The sequence below is a fragment of the Eptatretus burgeri genome, chromosome 3 (genome assembly GCF_056783735.1).
Source record: "Eptatretus burgeri isolate ZD-2024b chromosome 3, Ebu_testis_v1, whole genome shotgun sequence".
NCBI classification, from domain to species: domain Eukaryota; kingdom Metazoa; phylum Chordata; class Myxini; order Myxiniformes; family Myxinidae; genus Eptatretus; species Eptatretus burgeri.
In genome coordinates, this window is record NC_140963.1 from 49,398,237 (window position 1) to 49,420,864 (window position 22,628).

At 43.4% G+C, this 22,628-nt stretch overlaps 1 protein-coding gene across 2 annotated transcripts in view; it reads left to right on the forward strand.

Moving 5' to 3' along the window:
• The window catches only part of LOC147029839 (protein HEG homolog 1-like), a 72,009-nt gene that overhangs the window by 22,371 nt on the left and 27,010 nt on the right, over window positions 1–22,628 (forward strand). For both annotated transcript variants that reach the window (XM_085873218.1, XM_085873217.1), the window contains exons 3-7: window positions 131–415; window positions 6,442–6,567; window positions 11,357–11,463; window positions 14,453–14,511; window positions 19,027–19,127. In XM_085873218.1, coding sequence (XP_085729344.1) covers window positions 131–415; window positions 6,442–6,567; window positions 11,357–11,463; window positions 14,453–14,511; window positions 19,027–19,127 — 678 coding nt within the window. The remainder of the gene's footprint in view (window positions 1–130; window positions 416–6,441; window positions 6,568–11,356; window positions 11,464–14,452; window positions 14,512–19,026; window positions 19,128–22,628) is intronic.

A 22,628-nucleotide genomic window follows, 5' to 3' on the forward strand; every position in this document is an offset into this window, starting at 1 on the left:
CATACACGTCCTGACCACCTGGGATATCAAGGCAAAAAATACTCAACAACAGGTGTTTTATCCCAAGCTGGTAAAATAACCCAAACCAATCCTCATATGATGAACACGAATACACAAAACTCTCCAACAGGTACTACTACGGGAACCACGAGTGAAACAACACAAACATCAACAACTCCTACTGAAATCCCCACAACAAATACTACTTCAGGAACCACGAGTGAAACAACACAAACTCCAACAACTCCTACTGAAATCCCCACAACAAATACTACTTCAGGAACCACGAGTGAAACAACACAAACTCCAACAACTCCTACTGAAATCCCCACAACAGATACTACTATGGGAACCACGAGTGAAACAAACCAAACTTCAACTCCGCCAACAACTTCAACATCCTTAACCACCCCAGGTGTGTATATTACTCATGTATTTTTTGTTTGTTTCCAAGTTTTATGCCATGCCCACAATTTAGTGACTGGCACAATTTTGTGCAACAGTTTAATTGTGCTATGGTTGTTTATTATTATCCAGTGAGACAGGGAATTTCCATTACCCCCACTAATAACACAGTATGCAAGCGAGGATTATCTACTATAAATGGACGTGTGTGTGTGTGTGTGTGTGTGTGTGTGTGTGTGTGTGTGTGTGTGTGTGTGTGTGTGTGTGTGTGTGTGTGTGTGTGTGTGTGTGTGTGTGTGTGTGTGTGTGTGTGTGATTTTTTTTTTTTTCTGTGAAGTTCTACTGGAGCATTCTGATGTGGAGTTTGATCCACCGAAATTATCGACATGATCTCCTAAGTTGATTAAGCTACTTAACTACAAAGAACCCAGAAGAATCCCCATGTTTTTAACGCACGCCATGTTAAGGTGAAAAGGACAGCTTATTCGGTCCTTCCGTGGCATGGCATTCTATTTACAAAAGAAATAACAAAAAAAATCATGATAACATTGTAACAAACCACATATTAAATAATGCTAATATTTAGAACAATAATAATGGTAGTATCATTTGGCAATAATAACAACAAACGGAAAGTCCCCGCCCTGCTCCAAGCACATCTGGAACTTACTGAAAGGCAAACTATTAAATGTCCAGACAGTCAGTAGCAGTGCAGCAGGCAAGTATCCTTCAAGTCCGTATTCCTTTGATTTTGTGAAGACCATTGAAAATTTAGACCAACGGGCCCACACCAGTGAGTTTAAATAAACGTGTTGGAGATTTGTGGAGAGATGAGAGTAGGATTAATATGTGATATGAGAGGTATTTGGAACAACAAGGAACTCTGACGGAGGAGGAGGCCATTCAGCACATCATGGCTGCACCACACCAACTCCAAGCGGTATGTTCATTTACCAAATTTCTTGTAGATTGCTCGCCAAGTGGCTTAAGCACTCAAGCAAGGACTCCATTTGAAACCCTCGACAAGGAATGGCTGGCTTGTTAAGCGCTAGCTAACTGCGAGATAATTGAACACATCCCTGCCAAAACAAATATCAGGCTGCGGACTCGATTCAAACCGCAACAACAACAAAAAAACGAATAATATTGAAATTGGAGACAACGACGTGGTTTGCTGCATGCGAAAGAACATTTCTCAGTTTTTTGTTTTGTCAACATCATCAATCAAATCTGAATGGATTTGGCTCGTGGCTCGTGGGTAATGCGCTCGAACGACTCACCAATATGTGTTCCATTACCAATACTAGCAAGAACGGCATTGGGGAGAGTGCATACCTCCGCCAGCTGAACAGGTTACATTTTGTATCCCATTCTGATAGGCCAGATCTGGAACCCAAATCTAATCGGCTCATTCTTATCACCGACCCAACTCACCCACCAAGTTTTTGAAATATCGTTTTGGCCCCCACTCTCTCAATGGTGAAGAATCACTTTTTTTTAAAAATAAAAAAATTCTAGTATCTGTATCCAGATCTTCAAAATCGAATCATCACAATCACTACCATTGTGTATTATCACCCATTTTTTTTTTGTATACCTCGGTCAAGGCTCGTATGAGAGCGAACGCACAACTCACAGCAAGGGGGCATGAGACAAGAGGGGCGGGAGTGGAAGGGACAAAACAGTGGGGAACAGACACATTAGGTGAACTGTGGAAGGGAAAGGGATGGGGATGGGACGGGGAACATGGCGAAGAGAAGATGGACATTACAGGGACTTTCAGGAAGGAAAGCAGGGGAATTGAAGGAAGTGGGCTTGGGTGGATTATCGGGGGTAGAAAAGATCGAGGATTTGGATGGGGGAAGATAAGAGGTGGTGATGAACAGCTGTTTTGAAAGCCTGGAGGGAAGAATGGGAAAGAATAGAGTGAGGAAGTTTATTCCAAAGGCGGGAAAAAAGAGTGAAGATGAGCAGTGATTCGTGATTTTGGTAGTTTTACCAGAAGGGGGTTGTTGGCGAACCTTGAGCGCCCTGTGGAAATGTGGTGGGGACAAATTGCAGAGAGAGCAGGGGGGGCAAGGCTGGAGAGGAGTCGGTAGAAGACAGAAAGACCACCGACCAACCTGCGGTGATTGAGTGAGAGGCCCAAAGACTCAGCTTCATTGCGGGAGATGCCTATGATCTTAAATGCCCTGGTTTCGACAGCGTGAATCCGAGAAAGGTGGGAGGCAGGAGCACCAGCCCAGAGGGGAGAGCAGTACTCCATCAGGCTATGGACAAAAGCTTTGTAAGTGGTCAGGAGCTCAAGAGGGCCGAGGAAGGACTTTGCACGACGGAGGATTCCCAGTCGGCGACTGGCTTTTGAGGTGAGGTTGGAAATGTGACTTTCCCAGGAAAGGTCATGGCAGATAGTGAGACCCAGAAGCTTGAAAGAAAAGACTTCTTCCAGAGGATTGTTGAGAAAGTGGATGGGGGGGTTTTCTAAACGGTCCTTTCAAAGAGACATAGTGAGAGTGTGAGATTTGTCTGGATTGAAAGACATGTTCCACGTGTTGGACCACTTTGTGATTTTTATCCAGATCTGCAGTGAGTGAAGAAGCTGCTGCTTGCCGGTCTGAGGGATGACAGATGGTACGGCAGAGGGTGGAGTCGTCGGCAAAGAGAAATAGAGGATTTTCCAGAGAGTCCGAAAGATCATTGATGAAAACCAGAAAAAGAACAGGGCCCAGAACGCTACCTTGAGGAACTCCAGCCTGCACAGGAAGAGGGGATGAAAGAACTCCATTGAGGGCCACACGTTGACTGCGACAGGAGAGGAAGTCTGCGAGCTATGAGTGGAGATGGCCTTGGATACCATGGGAAGAGAGTTTGGTGAGTAGTGCAGGGTGCCAGACTGTGTCAAAAGCACGTGATGTGTCCAGGGATACGGCTCGGATTTCCTGTCTGGCATTGAGGACCTCCATCCATTGATGGGAGAGCAGAAGCAGCATATCCAGGGTAGAGTGACCTGGTCTGAAACCAAATTGATGATTGGAAATCAAGCCATTGGAGAAGAGGAAGGATTTCATATCTGAGGCGATGATGGATTCCATCACCTTGCTGATGATTGGGAGAAGGCTGATTGGTCTGTAGTTACAGGGATCTGTTTTTGCACCTTTTTTATGCAGGGCAGTGATGTTAGCAGATTTCCAAGCAGATGGCAGATGACCTTGGGCAAATGAGAGGGTGAATAGAACAGAGAGAGGGTGAGCAAGAGCAGAAGAGCAGGCTTTGAGGACACGTGGGCTGATGCCGTCTGGACCGGTTGCAGAATCTGACTCGAGGTTTGAAAGCAAGCTATCCACCTTGTAAGGAGAAAAGGAAACCCATTCATATCGACCTGCCATTATCCATGTACCCCATAATGTTTCGAGGTAATTATTGAACTCAAATAGAAGCCTCTCGAGTGTTTCTGCTGCCGTTACCTTTCCAGGGACACCATTACATGCATTGACCACTCTCCGACTGAAAGACCTTTGCCATTTTGTCATCCCGAGATTCATTGAATCATCGGTACTAACAGAGTGCTGATTCCTTTGATTTCGAGCAACAGAGCCATAAAGGTGTTATAAAACACAAACCATTTCCAAACTTTTGTAGTGTGGTGGAAAAGAACTCAATTTCCACACGATGGATCAGCATACCAAAGGAGAATCTTTAATTTCGTATATAAGGAGGAAGAACATTCAATGATTGACTGAAACATTCGAATGGACTTCACTGAAACAGAAGCCCAAAGTAATCCCTCTTATACACAATTTGACATTCCAAAGGGAGGGTGAGACATTTGGCAAATTCTACTCTGGGATTAGCTGATAAGCTGTAGGCCAAAGAACTCAAAACTGCAATATGTGTCCACTTTGGGTGGGAGGGAGAGAATGACACAATCATGGCAAAAGTTTGCAGTGTTATCAATCAGAACACCCTGTTTATATGCAGCGAGCAAGACCTTTTTTCATAGTACGATATTCTTTTTATCAACATGTTGGTCAAAAGTCTGTCGGAAAAAATTAGTGACAGGGTGACAGCCAATCCAACTGCAGTACAAAAATTAAATCTATAAAGTACCAGCAATAACTCAACAAGTGAATCTTCTTCTTCTTCTTCTTCTTCTTCTTCTTCTTCTTCTTCTTCTTCTTCTTCTTCTTCTTCTTCTTCTTCTTCTTCTTCTTCTTCTTCTTCTTCTTCTTCTTCTTCTTCTTCTTCTTCTTCTTCTTCTTCTTCTTCTTCTTCTTCTTCTTCTTCTTCTTCTTCTTCTTCTTCTTCTTCTTCTTCTTCTTCTTCTTCTTCTTCTTCTTCTTCTTCTTCTTCTTCTTCTTCTTCTTCTTCTTCTTCTTCTTCTTCTTCTTCTTCTTCTTCTTCTTCTTCTTCTTCTTCTTCTTCTTCTTCTTCTTCTTCTTCTTCTTCTTCTTCTTCTTCTTCTTCTTCTTCTTCTTCTTCTTCTTCTTCTTCTTCTTCTTCTTCTTCTTCTTCTTCTTCTTCTTCTTCTTCTTCTTCTTCTTCTTCTTCTTCTTCTTCTTCTTCTTTCGGCTGCTCCCATTAGGGGTCGCCACAGCGGATCATCCGTATGATCTGCATAGTGATTTGGCACATGTTTTACACCGGATGCCCTTCCTGACAACCCTGGTCGCCTCTTACAACACAGGGATATGGTACACCTATTTTAACCAGGTATACACCGGCCCAGTACACTGGTACTCATTTCGCCGACCTCGGAAGGGATGACAGGCTGAGTCAACCCCCTGGTGTATTAATTCAATGGCCCAACAGGGCTTGAACTCAGGACCTTTTGGATCCCAAGCCGCTGCCCTAACCACTGCGCCAACACACCAGACTATAAACAACTCAACAAGTGAATATAATTAAGAATACATGAATATAATTCTTTTTCTTCCACAGTAGCACTGTGCTAATCCCTTGCACCTTGTTGAGAGAGACAGAGACAGAGACATATACAGACAGATATATATATATATATATATATATATATATATATATATATATATATATACATATATATATATATATATATATATATATATATATATATATACACACTAGTGATACCCGTGCACATGCACGGGACGCACCAAGTAGTAAGGTAATGTGCAAAATGCAAGTGGTACTATGGAACGCCAAGGCTTCCCAAACATTGTCGGCATGTCCGCTAAGTGCCACAGCAGTTTCAGAGGGATCGTGTGACGGCGAGCCAAGTTTTTAGTGTGCAAGCTTGCTATTATAATAGATATATATATATATATATATATGTATATATATATATATATATATATATATATATATATATATATATATATATATATGTGTCTGTGTTGAGTTTGTAACTTTCCATTTTACTGATATCTTTATTACTCCAATGTTCTTCAGTTTCCTCAGCTTGTCTTTCAACTTTTGCTTTGTCTGAATGCACTTTCTCTTGAATACGTTGCTGTGCTTTGCTGCAGTTTCCTTGTTTTTCTGTCAACATTATATTAAACTGGAGCATCTTAGAGTGGCAAAGCTACAGGCAGGGTTTGTTTTGTTTTTTTAATCTTAGTCTTGACCTGTGGTGAAGATCTTTCTTTCTCCAAACTTGGTGTGCTCATGACACTATTTTGTCCCTCTTCATTAATATTCTTTTTTAACACTTCTTTGTCACCAGTTCAACATTCTTGAGACCAATTATCTTCCATGTTCAGCAACAGAAAAGACTGGCCTGCTAGTTTGTGAAATATTTGAGCAACAAACATTCCAGGACTGACCACAAAAGAAGATGGGAATAATTGAGACCGTTAAAGTAGTGGTGGTAGTAATTTGTAGTATTTGATGTGATATGTTACAGAAAGTGGGTTTAGAGGCCTGGTGAGGCAAATGGGGTCTTCTTTGTGTCTAAAGTTCCTTGCACAGTATATTTATACAAACCTTTTGTGAGATCATTGAATTAAATATTTACATGAAGTTTATAAACTCACAGTAGTTGGTGTGTTTTGGTGTCTTCAGTTGTCCAGACTTGCTCGTCGAATCCTTGCCCACCGCTAGCTAATTGCAACATGAATCAACACAAAAGTGAATATTGGTGTGAATGCTTCGTGGGTTACTACTTTGCATACGGAAACTGCATATCGGGTAAGTGGAACTCGTTATTTTATTCTTTATATGACATGCTCGTGATATTTTCAGGTAGATTCTCAGGATTTGTGAGTGTTGTTGCACAAGTTTCTGACACCCAAAAATGAAACGTATATCTCTGAGAATGAATCACATCATTGCATTGTGACAAGGATTCCTGGTGTGGATGTTGGTGATGTGCTGTCATGTAGGCTATAGCCATTGTTAAACCAACTATCAGATACCCATCTACGACGGGTATGAGGGACAGGACGGATCACAATACTCGGTTATGGTAGTTTCTTTGGATGTTTTGCGCCGCATTCAACAGCTCAGTTCATATTGGTGGCGTGTCTGGGTGCCCATGGTAGCGTTTGAGACCGGTCGCTTTAGATTGTTGGCCTTGACACAAAGTGCCGGATGACTAACACTAACGATTTGACATATTCATCATTTCTATATTTCCTCCATCAACAGATTAACAACATGGCAGGATAAAAGTCGTAAATGCTGAGTTGAACAAATGTCCTGAACTCATGGACTTGGTTAAGTAAAGCACGTCGTCTGGGACTCGGTCGTCGATTTGCCGCCAAACACTGCTGATTGTGACGTCATCGAATCCCTCTGAAAATTCTATCTGTATTCGATTTTTTTTTGAATCCGCGATCACCTGCGTAAATACATGGAACACATAATGTGAAGATTTCAGAAGTATGAATAAAATATGTTCGGAGAAAAGTGTGTTTGAAGTTCCAGGCTTACACGCATTATATTATGATGATTACAGAACTTGTTTTTCTCCAGCTTGCATGTGTAGGAGCAGTTTACAGGATGTCAAAATCATTGGGATTTTCCATGGCAACGCTGAGTCTCAAGATCTGTTACTTTCACCTGGCAGACAGGTTGGTGGTCTCTCTGTATTCTTCTAGCTCCCTTTTGGTCTTCCACCATCTGCCCTCTTTTGGCTCAGTCTCTCTAAGTTTCTGCAAGGCATGCACAGTCTGCCAGTAACCCTCTTCTTTTTAAACTCCCAAAATCCAGGTTCACTGTTCACCTCTACTCATTTGTTCCTCTTTCCTCTCGCTTGTGGAACAAACTTCCCCAGTCTGTTCAGTCCTATTCTTCCCTCCAGGGCTCCAAGACTCATCCACACTCATGATCTCTTCTACCCCAGGTGACCGCATTCCCAAGCAATCCCATTTTTCCAGGTTATTGTGAGTTTTCCCCCTCCCCTCCTCTTTTCCGTTGATAGTTATCGGTTGATTTATTCCTTTTCTGTTTCATCCCCGCTTTCCCTCTTCCTCTTTTTGCCCTTTCATTCAGCTTGTGTGCAGCTTGTTCACCCCCATGTGTTTTTCTCTTCCTCCTCTTGATCTCACTTTCACTTATACTCTGCTGTTGGTGTTTCCCCCTTTCCATTTTGTTGCCTTCTATTCTTCTCCAGCTCTTCCACCAGCCTTGATCATGTTTCCAAAAAAAAGTAAAGACGAGCAAGCAAATGAACACTATAATCAGCTTATCACAGAACGCAACACAATCTAATTACAACGTACCAGTGAAAACAGTTTATTTTTGTGTGTAGTTAAATAATTTACATCACTTATTATTTTTTTTGTGGTGCTAATTCCCTTGAGAATGTAACTATTACATTGTTGAGGCATGCAGAATAAGTGATCGATGGCCACCAGGTGGAATTTTATTTTGTAGTCCGTTAATTTATTTCAGAATTTTCCACATCCACTGTGCTGACCCTCAGTTTGGCGGTGAGCTGGATATTTAAGCCTCCCCCTATAGAAAAGGCGGATGCTTATAGCTGTTGTGGGGTTTGTTTCTGCAATTGGAACCCTCAACTTTTAATGTACCTCAGAGTTTCTTCGACCCCCCCCCCCTACCCAAGCATACTAAACCACCATTTAAGTTTTTGTTTTTTTTCCTTCCTGTGATTTTTTCTGCCTCGAATCCGGCTGAGACTTTCAGAATAAAATTTTGCATCAACAATGGGAATAATGAATAGTCCCAAGTGGGGCAGACGCTCATCTCCTGATGGAGGGCGGTCATACTTGGGTGATAAAGTTAATTTTTAGTTTGATTTGATGGAAAATTATGCACCTGTGGGGGCTGAAATGCTTGACAACACCATTGTGTTCGCTCAGTAAAAACTATGGAGGAAGAGCGGTCCTGAATTGATGAAAAACGTTGCATTAGGTTTTGTCTAGTGAAGGGACCCTTAAACCTTTTTAACCCCTAAAGGGGTCTAAAGTTTTGAAAGGGTCTTAAAAGAACTAAAAGGATCAAAAAGCATGAAGGTGTTATAAAAGTGCTAAAAAGGTCTTAATAGGACTAAAAGGGTCTACAGGTCTAAGGGGGCTAAAGGGTGTATAGGGAATTAAAGGTTCATAAGGGGTCTTATGGTCTAAAGGGTCTATGGGATATAAGGATCTAAAGGGTGCATTCCCATCATGGTTAGGGTCTAAATGGTCTAAAGGGTTGATAGGGTCCAAAATGGGTAAGCGTATATAAGGGGTTAAAGGGTTATAATGGGTCTAAAGGTCTATGGGGACGAAAAAGTCTAAATGGTACATTCCAAAAGTAGTTGGGGTCTAACAGGTCTAAAGGTTGTAAATGTCTAAAGGGTCTAAAAAGGGTCTTAAAGGTCTAAGGTTTTAAAGGGTCGAAATGTCTAAAGGGTATATGTGCCAATAGTAGTTTGTGTTTAAAGGGTCGAAAGTGGTCTCAAGGTTCTTAGAGGTCTTAAGGGTCTAAAGGGGTCTAAAGTTTTGCAAGGGTCTTAAAGGGTTGATGGGGTATATAGTGGTCTGTCTATAGCGGTTTAACGGGTCATAGGGGGCCTAACGGTCTACCGAGTCTAAGGGATCTAAAGGTTAAAAGGGTACATTCTAATAGTAGTTCGGGTCTCAAGGGATCTAAAGGATGTAAATGTCTTATCTTAAAAGAGTCTTAAAAGATCTAGGGGGGTTTAAAGTGTCTAAACTTCCAAAGGGTCAAGAGGTCTAAGCAGTCAGACAGGTCTAGAGGACCTAAAGCATTGAAGCGGTCTAAAGGGGTCTTAATGGTCTTAAGGGGTCGAATAGTTTAAAAGGTTTAATGGGGTCTAAAGATCAAAAGGGTACATTCCAATTGCAGTTGGGGTCGAAGGGTCTAAAGAGCCTTACGGGGTATAGAAGGTGTAAAGTATCGAGAATATTTAAGAGGACTAAAAGGGTAAAAGGACTAAAAAAAAAAAGACTGAAAGGAATGTCCCCTCTCTACCACCACCCCACCCCAACTCCTTGCCCCCCCTCCCCTTTTCCTTTCTGTTCCTCAAAGCAAGAGAGCATTAATGCCATTAAAAGATTAAAATTTAATCAACAGGTTCAATAAAATTATGATTCAGATCAAATTAAATTAAGGGGTTTAAATTGAACAAGGACGAAACATCTTGTGCGATGAGGGAATGGAACCTCCAATATGTGATGGACATATAAACATAGATTACTTTTTGAGTTGATTAGTTAATTTTCTCACCACCTTGATGCAAATTTAAAAAGGGCTCCATTAGTTTTTGCACGTCGACATCATGAATCATCATAGCGAGTCTCAAAACGATCCATTGAGCTTCTTCGGAGTAGGGAGAAAACAAAAGAAATGTTAATGGATCGTTGCTTGATTACTTGACTGAAAGAAAGAAGGACTGACATTATCTCAACCTCATGAGATCACAGCTGTAATTGGATGAATTATGTTGCCGTGGCAACCATCTTGGTAATTTGGCTTGTGTAGGTGATATTTCAAAATCCATTCAAGATTTAGCTTTCATATCACACAAATCTATTCCTCATGCCACCCAAAACATGGGCGACCAAGAGTATCAGCTCCTTGTTAGCAGTTAACATTGGTTAGACAAAGTGTCCACAAATTACCGTTCCAAATTTATAACGTAATAAATAAATGAAATGGGATACAATGATGTGGTTTGCCTGCATGTGAAAGAACATTTCTCAAAGTTTAATTGTCAAGATCGTCATTTGAAACTGAATGGACTTATGGGACTGCGCTCGAACAACACCAGAACGTATCCAACATCCTCACCATTTGTGCTTCCTCTGCAGAATGCTACCAGTCTCCATTTGCTTTCTGTTGCAATCATGAATCGTTTTTCTCAATGGTGGCTGCCTTCCATAGGTTGTTCGGAAGCTTTATTGAACATGTATTGCTGATTTGATCTCTATAAAACGGGCAACACACTGCTCTTTTTCTTGTGGGGACGCCATTTTCAATAAATGTGAGGTCAAACGTCACAGGAGACATCCAGAAATGGAAAAAAAAGTTCATAAACTCTGAGAAATGTTCTTTCACACGCAGTAAACTGCATCATTGTATCACATTTCATTATTTTTTAAATTACGTATTTAACTTGGAATGGTAATTTGTGGACATCCTGTATATTATTTTCTGGAATTAATTGCTGTTCAAAAATTGTACAACCAATTATGAATTATTTGTGTATAATCAAGGTGATGTTACTATTTAGCCTCCATGGTGCATTTAGACTCCCAGATAAACTATTTGTGAGATTAACAGAAGAGGTATCCACTCGACCTATTTGGCTGCCCAACCTCACATGTATAACAAAGAACTCCAACGTCGGGCCATTGGAAACTGTTACCTGGAGGTGTGTGATTATAGGAAACAGTATCTCAGACCAACTAATATGCACTATAAATGGAATACACATTTTGTGTAGTGAAACAGACAATGATGAAGATTAAACAAAGTTGTTTATATTTTTCTGATGATGTACTCACAGTGAAGGTATTTACAAGTGTGCTGCATTGGAATGAAAAGTTCACAAGTGCAATGAATGACAAGACGACAGAAGATTTTAAAAATATTCAACAAAAAACAGACAAAAAGGTAGGGTTTCCTTTTTCTTATTTACTTATCTTGTGCCTCGGCTTGCCAGTCCAGCATCGAGGCCAGACTGATTGTGCACTGTTTAGGTACAAGCAAAAAAAAAGGGGGGCAGAGAGGCAGGGGGATATAGTTGTGATTCTTTATGTGAATTAAAAGTTGATACTCAAATGCTGCTGTGACAGAAGCATTTCAGGATTGGGAGGAGGGGGGGTCGAGGGTGGCAAAAAAGAGACTTATTGTAATTCTAATGTAAATCACTGTTTATCCTCATGAAATATATGCTTTTTTTCCCATAGAAAGGGTGCCCTTTCACCAAGGATACTTTTTACCTGTGATCAATAATACAGTGCCGACAGAAAGTCTACACCCCCTTTCAAAATTTTCACCTTTTGTTGCCTCATAGCCTGGAACTAAATTGCATTAAATCAGCCTTTTCCACCTTTATTTACACATCATAACCCACAACTTCCAAATGAAAAACAAATTCTACAAATTTCAGAAAATTAATTAAAAATACAAAACTAGAATATCTTGGTTGGATAAGTATCCACTCCTCCTTATCTCTGTGTATCTGTGTGTCTGTCTGTGACCGCTGTTTCTCAACAACCACTGGTCCGATCTAATTGAAACTTCTCAGCTGTATTGCAGGGGACCTGAGTATGTGCCTTTTCAAGATTTGATATTAATCGGACAAGTGGTTCCCAAGTTATGGCCATTTATTTACCAAACCAATGACAGGACACGGTGCTATGAGGTCACAATTGACGTCACAATTTTTTTTAATTTTTTTTTGCATGTACGGCCACGCGCGTATGGGCACGCACGTACGGGCACGTACTAGTAATAATAAACAGAAGAAAAACAATAGGTTTTCCAGTCTTGTAGGCTTGGAACCCAAATAATAATAAACAGAAGAAAAACAATAGGTTACCCAGTTGTGTTGGCTTGGTACCCTAATAATAATAAACAGAAGAAAAACAATAGGTTACCCAGTCTTGTAGGCTTGGTACCCTAATAATAATAAACAGAAGAAAAACAATAGGTTACCCAGCCTTGTCGGCTTGGTACCCTAATAATAATAAACAGAAGAAAAACAATAGGTTACCCAGTTGTGTTGGCTTGGTACCCTAATAATAATAAACAGAAGAAAAACAATAGGTTACCCAATTGTGTTGGCTTGGTACCCTAATAATAATAAACAGAAGAAAAACAATAGGTTACCCAGTCTTGTGGGCTTGGTACCCTAATAACAATAAACAGAAGAAAAACAATAGGTTTTCCAGCCTTGTCGGCTTGGTACCCAAATAATAATAAACAGAAGAAAAACAATAGGTTACCCAGTTGTGTTGGCTTGGTACCCTAATAATAATAAACAGAAGAAAAACAATAGGTTACCCAGTCTTGTAGGCTTGGTACCCTAATAATAATAAACAGAAGAAAAACAATAGGTTACCCAGTCTTGTGGGCTTGGTACCATAATAATAATAAACAGAAGAAAAACAATAGGTTACCCAGTCTTGTCGGCTTGGTACCCTAATAATAATAAACAGAAGAAAAACAATAGGTTACCCAGTTGTGTTGGCTTGGTACCCTAATAATAATAAACAGAAGAAAAACAATAGGTTACCCAGTCTTGTGGGCTTGGTACCCTAATTATTATCAGTGCTTCCCGCTGTGAGAACGTGCATGGAGGTGCACGAATGCTGTCCACTCGCAGTGTCTTGTACAATGACTGTTTGACCATCCGTGTGGGTCTTGAACCTTTGGCGTGATGGACTGATGGATGATGTTAGTCAGACCGGTTGACATGACAGTTGAATTTGTATTCTGTTGCTGCAGTTCATGTTAAACAAGCCAGTTTGTTAACTTTTATTTGAGCATTTAGTATAAATGAGCAGAGTACCTGCCCAATGGGCGATCTTGTTCCAAACATGCAACACGTTCTTCTGCCGCATACCTTTATTTGGGTGGTGTATAGGCAACTGACAGGTTTGTGTCGGCAAAAAAAGCAAAACACCCATGAAGTTATGTGCATGAAGTGAAAACATACCGACTGCTTACAATTCAAAACACGTCACTGCACTGGAAAATGTGGGGACAGGAATACTGTACTGTAAATGGTGAAGACTTGTAATACCCTCCCTTATTTGGAAGCGGCACTACACGATACACATTTACGTGGATAATTTGTGTCCCTCGCCCTCCCCCCCCCAAGACCACTGGCAAAGACAAAAAAACACCCCTTTCCACGAATTGGGTCATCCTGATCCAATTCTGGATGTAATCGGCCCATAACTGTCGGAGCAGCGCGACAAACAAACATACAAACACTGCTCCATGAATTATAGTAAGGATTGAAGTTACCCGGTGACATTTATCCCGTGACCTTTGACCTTGAACTTGACCCCCCTATGTCCGTTCTCATGTCCCAAGGATCACTCCTGTCAAGTTTCATCTCATTCCATCCAACAGTTTGGCCATCTATAAAGGACAAACAAACATGAAAATTGACGTTTTAGTCAATTTATGACGTCATAATTCGAAAACCGGAATTCGGAAGTGAATGTCGTCAAACAACTGTCATTTAATTTTGATTATCTGTCGAATGGCGTTGGTCCCGTCTCGATCGGATGAAATTGAGAAATTGAAGTGACCCAGTGACCTTTGACCCCGTGACCTTTGACCCAGTGACCTTTGACCTTGAACTTGACCCCCCTATGTCTGTTCTCATGTTCCAAGGATCACTCATGCCAAGTTTCATCTCATTCCATCCAACGGTTCGGCCGCCAATAAAGGACGAACAAACACACATACAAACATATTCTATCTTTTTAGTATAGTAGATACTGCTGAGTAATAAATCTTGATTTTTGTATTGAACTATTTCTATGGTTATTTAAAGTACGATATCAATTTTCAAGTAAAGGTTTTAAATATGAAAATTCTTATAACAATGAATTCACCTGAATGCCTTTCTCTCTTTTTCCAGTTTGAAACTGTTTTTGGAAACATCAGTTATTATATTGGTGTTGAAGTTCTGGAGGTCGCGTAAGTTTCATTGGAATTTTAAAGTGAAAATTTTGTTCTCTCTTGGCTTAACATGAAACTGTCATTTCCACCTGCCAATCCTTTGACCTCAAGCAAAGGATCAATATAGTTTACATACAGATCAATTGATAATGTAAATCAATATAGTTTACATGATTAAGTTGCATGCAAAGAATGGTCACCCCAAAAACGACATGGCAGTTGTGGGGGGGGGGTGATAGGTTTAAGTGTAAATTAGATTTGTACCTGGATGCATTGTAGATAGAGGAGTGTGGGGATATTGGCTTGCGTGGATGGGAGGAAGCTTGTGTGTGGACAGGTGATGACACTGGGGTAGCTGCAATGCAGGCATATTGGCCGAATGGCTTCCTCCTGCACCAAGGTTCTTTGTGTAATTTACAAAAGGGGTGCATAAGCCTGGTGTTGGCTTTGTGGTTAGGGTGACTGGCTTGGGACCTGAGGGTCCTGAGTTTGACCCCCTGTAACTCGTTGAATTAACACTAGGTAGGGTTGACTCAGCCTATCATTCTTCCGAGATCGGTGAAATAAGTACCACTGTATTGGTAATGGGAGCACTTCATCAGCGACACAGCTGCGCCCTCAGCCAATGATGCTTCCCACAGCCTTCTGCTGCATGAGGAGGAGGAGGAGGAGGAGGAGGATGAGGAGGAGGATGGCTACTTATGTAACAAACCACTTTCACACTCTCAGTTTCACTCTGAATTTGGTGAAGAATCTAACTCTTTACCTGCAAAAAACAATACATCCTTTGAAGGGGATATGTTATTTATCAATTTACATGTAAGGAAACTGTGCATTGTTGTTGCCAATCATGCTTCATCACTCTGTAGTAAAATTAAAAATAAAAATAAAATTTCAAGAGGTATATCTTTTAAATTGACATTTTATTTTCAAATTAGAAGCAATTCAAATTCCCTTGGGATTCCAGGTAGAGTGCTAATTAAGCCTTATTGAAGTCTCCTAATTGCCTACTCCACCGAGAGAGCTTCATCGTGTTCCAAACTTGTTTTCACTGATGTCACTTGTCATTGACATGTGACATTTTAACTGTTTCCAAAATGTATCCTGTTAGTTCATCAATTTTGCCATCGTCACGTCCTTCCTCAAGATCTGTTTATGAATATGCCTTTTGCGTTTCTCTTGTTACCCTTGTCAGAGGAGAAGGTATTACATTTGGGTCAGTTTGTCTGTTTCTGTTTGTTATTTGGCAAAAAAAAACAAAAAATTTTTTTGATAAGTATATTGTTCGCTTCTGTTTATCTGTCCGCTCACCTTTAATCGCCTACAGGTCACATTTCAAACTGATCTTGATGAAACTTCACAAAATAGTGGAGTTGGTGGTCCGATAGAATCCTATTTATTTTTGAGGTCAAAAGGTCATAGGCCAAAGGTAAACAACCTAGCTATGATTTCTAAAATCCTCAATTTTCATCCGATTGACTTGAAATTTGAAGAGCATTTGCATATCAGGTCACTGAATTCAACCACCTATTGTTTTTGAGGTCAACACAGGACAAAAGGTCAACATGGGCCAAATTTCTAAAATTGTCAGTTTCCATTTAATTGACTTGAAATTTGAAGAGGATTTGCTTATCAGGATATTGAATTCAACCAGCGATTAATTTTTTTATGGCAATGTTGGCCAAAAGGTCAACATAGGCCGAATTTCTAAAATTGTCAATTTCCATCCGATTGACTTGAAATTTGAAGAGGATTTGCATATCAGGTCACTGAATCAACCACCAATTATTTTAAACGTCAAAAGATCAAGATTGGCCTGATTTCTAAAATTGAGAGATGGGTCCAAAAGATATATATATATATATCGCGATGTCTCAAAAAGTTGTGAATGAGTATTGACAAAACGAGGTGGATGAGTTGGTTCGGTGACAAGAACAAGCGGATTGGATTTTGGTTCAGATCCAGCCCATCAAAACATAAACTGTTCAGCCTGGTGGAGGTATGTCCTCGACTGAGTGCCGTTCTACTTTGTTCTGTTTTTCCAAGTGTCGCTCAATGGGTGATTTTTCATTTGTTTGTTTGTCCGCACATAACATGAGTGTTTTTCTCTGCAACCGCATGTTGGATCAAGGCGAAACTTTCACCAAAGAAGTGACTACTCATGGAGACTGTTTTAATGATAATTTTGACATCATATATCACGTGGTGTGGCAGCCATGTTGGGAAAAAAAGGAAAAGCTTTGGACCTCTTTTAGGCTCTAAGTTTACAGTGGTCACAGCCAATAACCCCCTTTGTCACCTTCACACTAATAAGTTGGGAGCAATAGAGCAGAGATGGGTTGCACAGTTCGCAACTTTTGACTGATGTGAGATATTGCCCTGGGTATCATAATGGCATGGCAGATGCCCTTTTGAGCCAACTGTTAGTATGGGAGGATGAACTGAAGGTTGAGGATGAGGATGGTGACTGCATGGTCATTTGCAATGCCATCTGTAGATGTACAGACCTATGGCGTGATGTAGTGCAGGAAGGGATGAAGTACTTCAGTGTTTGTCATATGTGGGTACAAGACTCAGGAAAGGATCGTGGTTTTGTCCTATTGTTGGGGAACAGGCCAACCCTACCAGGATCCACCAAATATTTTGCCTGGTAGACTCTCACTTGCTCATTAAAGACTCAGACACAAAAGTTTGTTTGGGTTTTTTTTAAAACCTGGAATTATTTTACTGTGGAGTCTAAAAGAATGAAAGTACTTTGGAGTTTTAATCAAACTTTGCAAAACAAAGTCAAGGCACAACTGTGTCAAAACTGCAGTGGTCAAACCCGTGTTGCATTTCTTCCAAAACTAACACGAACATCTTCACAGGAATTTTCCCCTCAAGATGGCTTACAGCACAGCTCCGAACAGGCTTCCAAATGTCGGTGCCACTGTTTTTCACTATCCTGGTCTCCTTCTGTCAGATCCACTCAAAACTGGATGTCACCTCTGAAAGGAACACTGTTATATTGAAGATGGATATGTCGGAAAATTATACACCCAGACAAGGAATTGAACCCAGGTCCTCTGGTGAACCATGGAATTGCTCTGCCATCTGAGTTATCTGTGCAACCCACAGGCTGAGCACACAATTCTCCCACATCTAGAGGTGCCACTCTTTCCGCCGCTGCTTCTGGGACACTCATTGTCAACCATAGGAGCAGCGACAGCCTGTCCACAAGAGAGTCTTCCGACCTGGGTTCGATTCCTGGTCTGGGTGCGTAATTTTCCCACATATACAGGGTGTATCAATAAAAGGTTAACCACTTTATCAAAACTTTATTAACCAAAGCATTGAGTAATAAAACAAAAAATTAACTCAGAAAATGAAAACCGAATCATGGAGAAATGAAACTCATTATGCGTTAATGCGCTTATAGTTGAGGTGTTCATTGTGAGCACCCCCCACGCACACAACAAGAATTCACACGGATTGCAAAGTTTTCAATGACGTTTCTACAAGTTTTAATGGTTACTATCTGCACATAAACCTCAACTGCTGCCTTCAGATCAGGTTCAGATCTGGGGTGTTCCTTGGAGACGTCATCCTTACAAGCTCCCCAGAGGAAAATAATCCAGCGGATTGAGGTCGGCGCTGTGTGGAGATCATTCATTTTCCAAACGCAAAACTGAGAACTCGTTGTCCGAATATTTGACCAGAAAGGCAATTGTTTCGTTGGCTAGATGTGGTGTAGCACCGACTTGCATGAACCACTGTCGCCGGAGGGCTGCAATGCTCATCGATTGCTTTAAGTTTTCGTAAAATGCATTGACAATCGACCGGTATCATTCTTGATTGATGGTAACCGTTCTTCCGTTTTTGTCTTCAAACCAATATGGCCCAAACACACCTCTGTAACTGACAGCGACAAAAGCAGTGACTTTCCAACCCTTAAGCAACTTCTCTTCAACCTCATCTGGGCATTGACTTCCCCAAAAAATGTTGTTGTGTAAATTGACCGCACCATTGACGTGAAAGTGTGCCTCGTCACTTAACCGCACATCGTGAATCCAGTTTGGGTTTGCCTCCATCTTCTGCTGCAGCATCTCACATATAGCGACTCGTGCTGCTTTATCCCCATCGGTCAATTTACGGGCTGTTGTGATGTGGTAAGGAATGGTTGTGATATCAACTGTTGAATTAACACCAGGTGTGAATGACTCAGCCTGTCAATCTTCTGAAGTTGGCAAAATGAGTACCAGTGTACTGGGGTAATAACCATTTGTGGTAACCTGTGTTGGGGTGCTAACCTGTCCAGGACTGTACTCCTTGCCAATGAAACAGTCTTGGCAACCCTATGTGCTTTATGATGTGAAAGGAATGGTATTGTTATATTAATGTGATGCGCAAACCCCAATTAAATATTTGATGTTTTTGATTTTCAAATGATCATCATGTGTTAACTTCCCATTATTGAAAGTTATGTGTGAACTACCATTTGTTTATCGAAAAAGAATGATGCTTCCAGTTAAAATGTTTTCTTCTCTATTGCAGCGAAGGGAGTGTCAAAGTTTTGACTTCCTGCATGTTTAGTAAAGAATCAACAATGAATGATTCATACTTCAATACCTTGCTTAAAGAAATGAATGACAGCGGTAAGCATGTTTAATCCCAGATTCACGTTAGAAAATAAATGTTGAAGACTATAGTTTTCAAAGGTTCACAATTTTGCAAAGAGAACAGGTGCTGAATGCAAACACAATATGATCAAAAGTATTGGGACAGTACAACTAAACTGGAAGTGAACAAAGCTGAAAGGCTTGGGCACAACACAGCGAATAAAAAATAAACCCGTATCTTGCCAAAAGGTGACCACGTGTGACTTCTTTAAGGTCACACTGAGGTGAACAGAGCTGCTATCCACCAAGAGCGACTCCTTGAGGAATATCGGCCTACGAGAGATTCCGATGAGAATCGTTCGACAGAGTAACCATGAAAAATATGCTTTTGCCTCATAACGTCACCAAATGACATCATAATGTCTCAAGCTTGACATATCTAGAAAGCACTCATCGAGGTGTTCAATTTGAGGTACTACACGATATGGTTCCTAAAACTTGAAAATTTGACCTTGGGGTCAAATATGTTTGACCTGAGGCGCTTACCATGAAGGTCAAGGCCAATCGCCACCAAAAATTAATCAGCTGAGCGCCAGACCATGAACTATATTCCCATGAAGTTTGGAGACGATCCGATCAAAATTACTCAAAAAATAAGGGTTTCGTCGACTCCCCTGATTTGCGACAAAGTGACCTTGACCTTTGACCTTGACCTTCAAAATTTTATGCGCTGAAAGGGACCTCTATAGGCCTCTGATATGCGAAGTTACAAAAATTTCCGATGATAACTGTGCTCTGCAGAGTGATTTTATACATGATTACAGACCAAAAAAACAAAAAAAAAAAAAACAAACATATGAAGGTCAAGGCCAATCGCCACCAAAAATTAATCAGCTGAGTGCCAGACCATGAACTATATTCCCATGAAGTTTGAAGACGATCCGATCAAAATTACTCAAAAAATAAGGGTTTCGTCGACTCCCCTGATTTGCGCCAAAGTGACCTTGACCTTTGACCTTGACCTTCAAAATTTTGTGCACTGAAAGGGACCTCTATAGGCCTCTGATATGCGAAGTTACAAAAATTTCCGATGATAACTGTGCTCTGCAGAATTTTTTTATACGTGATTACAGACAAACAAAAAAAAAAAAAAAACATACAAGCTGACTCACATATCTTGCAAAACTTCGTTTTGGCAAGATAATAAAAATCCACTGCTTTCTTTCAAACTTTTCAAAACATTTTCCATAAAACAGCCCACAGCACTCACTGATGAACCTCTGAAAGTTTGACGACAGCCATCTCTGAGAAAAATGGTGACAGACACCCAATTAAACAGTTCTCTTATTGGACAGACTCGCAAATACCACCAGTCATTTCGCTGATGGGAATACTGAGAGGGAGAAAAGAAGAGGTAGGAGAGAGAGGGGAGGGGATGGGAAAGAGAGAGGAGGGGTGGGAAATTGAGAGGAGGGGTGGGGCAGGGAGGGAGGGAGAGTGAGGTGGGGTGGGGGAAGGGAAAGCAGTGATAGGTGAGAGGAAGGGAGGGCAGACATGTGGTGGAGCATAAATTACAATTCATACTGTCTCATCAAAATGCTTCTGCATAAAATAACAGTGAAGATGGAAACAAAATAATGTCTGAAATCCATTTTCTACCAGTCATACTGTAAATACCGCCCAGATGTGTCCGGAGCCAAATACCACCCGGACGTGTATGGAGACAAACGCCTGCCCGGACGCGTCGGGAGACGAACACCCGCCGGGACATGTCTGGAGATAAATACCGTCTGCACACATCCGGAGACAAACGCCAATCAGGACACTTCCGGAGACAAATGCCCGCCCAGACACGTGTGAAGACAAATGGCTGCCCGGACGTGTCCGGAGGTAAACGGCTGCCCGGACGTGTCCGGAGGTAAACGCCTGCCCGGACGTGTCCGGAGACGAACGCCTGCCCGGACGTGTCCGGAGACGAACGCCTGCCCGGACGTGTCCGGAGACGAACGCCTGCCCGGACGTGTCCGGAGACGAACGCCTGCCCGGACGTGTCCGGAGACGAACGCCTGCCCGGACGTGTCCGGAGACGAACGCCTGCCCGGACGTGTCCGGAGACGAACGCCTGCCCGGACGTGTCCGGAGACGAACGCCTGCCCGGACGTGTCCGGAGACGAACGCCTGCCCGGACGTGTCCGGAGACGAGCGCCTGCCCGGACGTGTCCGGAGACGAGCGCCTGCCCGGACGTGTCCGGAGACGAGCGCCTGCCCGGACGTGTCCGGAGACGAGCGCCTGCCCGGACGTGTCCGGAGACGAGCGCCTGCCCGGACGTGTCCGGAGACGAGCGCCTGCCCGGACGTGTCCGGAGACGAGCGCCTGCCCGGACGTGTCCGGAGACGAGCGCCTGCCCGGACGTGTCCGGAGACGAGCGCCTGCCCGGACGTGTCCGGAGACGAGCGCCTGCCCGGACGTGTCCGGAGACGAGCGCCTGCCCGGACGTGTCCGGAGACGAGCGCCTGCCCGGACGTGTCCGGAGACGAGCGCCTGCCCGGACGTGTCCGGAGACGAGCGCCTGCCCGGACGTGTCCGGAGACGAGCGCCTGCCCGGACGTGTCCGGAGACGAGCGCCTGCCCGGACGTGTCCGGAGACGAGCGCCTGCCCGGACGTGTCCGGAGACGAGCGCCTGCCCGGACGTGTCCGGAGACGAGCGCCTGCCCGGACGTGTCCGGAGACGAGCGCCTGCCCGGACGTGTCCGGAGACGAGCGCCTGCCCGGACGTGTCCGGAGACGAGCGCCTGCCCGGACGTGTCCGGAGACGAGCGCCTGCCCGGACGTGTCCGGAGACGAGCGCCTGCCCGGACGTGTCCGGAGACGAGCGCCTGCCCGGACGTGTCCGGAGACGAGCGCCTGCCCGGACGTGTCCGGAGACGAGCGCCTGCCCGGACGTGTCCGGAGACGAGCGCCTGCCCGGACGTGTCCGGAGACGAGCGCCTGCCCGGACGTGTCCGGAGACGAGCGCCTGCCCGGACGTGTCCGGAGACGAGCGCCTGCCCGGACGTGTCCGGAGACGAGCGCCTGCCCGGACGTGTCCGGAGACGAGCGCCTGCCCGGACGTGTCCGGAGACGAGCGCCTGCCCGGACGTGTCCGGAGAAGAGCGCCTGCCCGGACGTGTCCGGAGACGAGCGCCTGCCCGGACGTGTCCGGAGACGAGCGCCTGCCCGGACGTGTCCGGAGACGAGCGCCTGCCCGGACGTGTCCGGAGACGAGCGCCTGCCCGGACGTGTCCGGAGACGAGCGCCTGCCCGGACGTGTCCGGAGACGAGCGCCTGCCCGGACGTGTCCGGAGACGAGCGCCTGCCCGGACGTGTCCGGAGACGAGCGCCTGCCCGGACGTGTCCGGAGACGAGCGCCTGCCCGGACGTGTCCGGAGACGAGCGCCTGCCCGGACGTGTCCGGAGACGAGCGCCTGCCCGGACGTGTCCGGAGACGAGCGCCTGCCCGGACGTGTCCGGAGACGAGCGCCTGCCCGGACGTGTC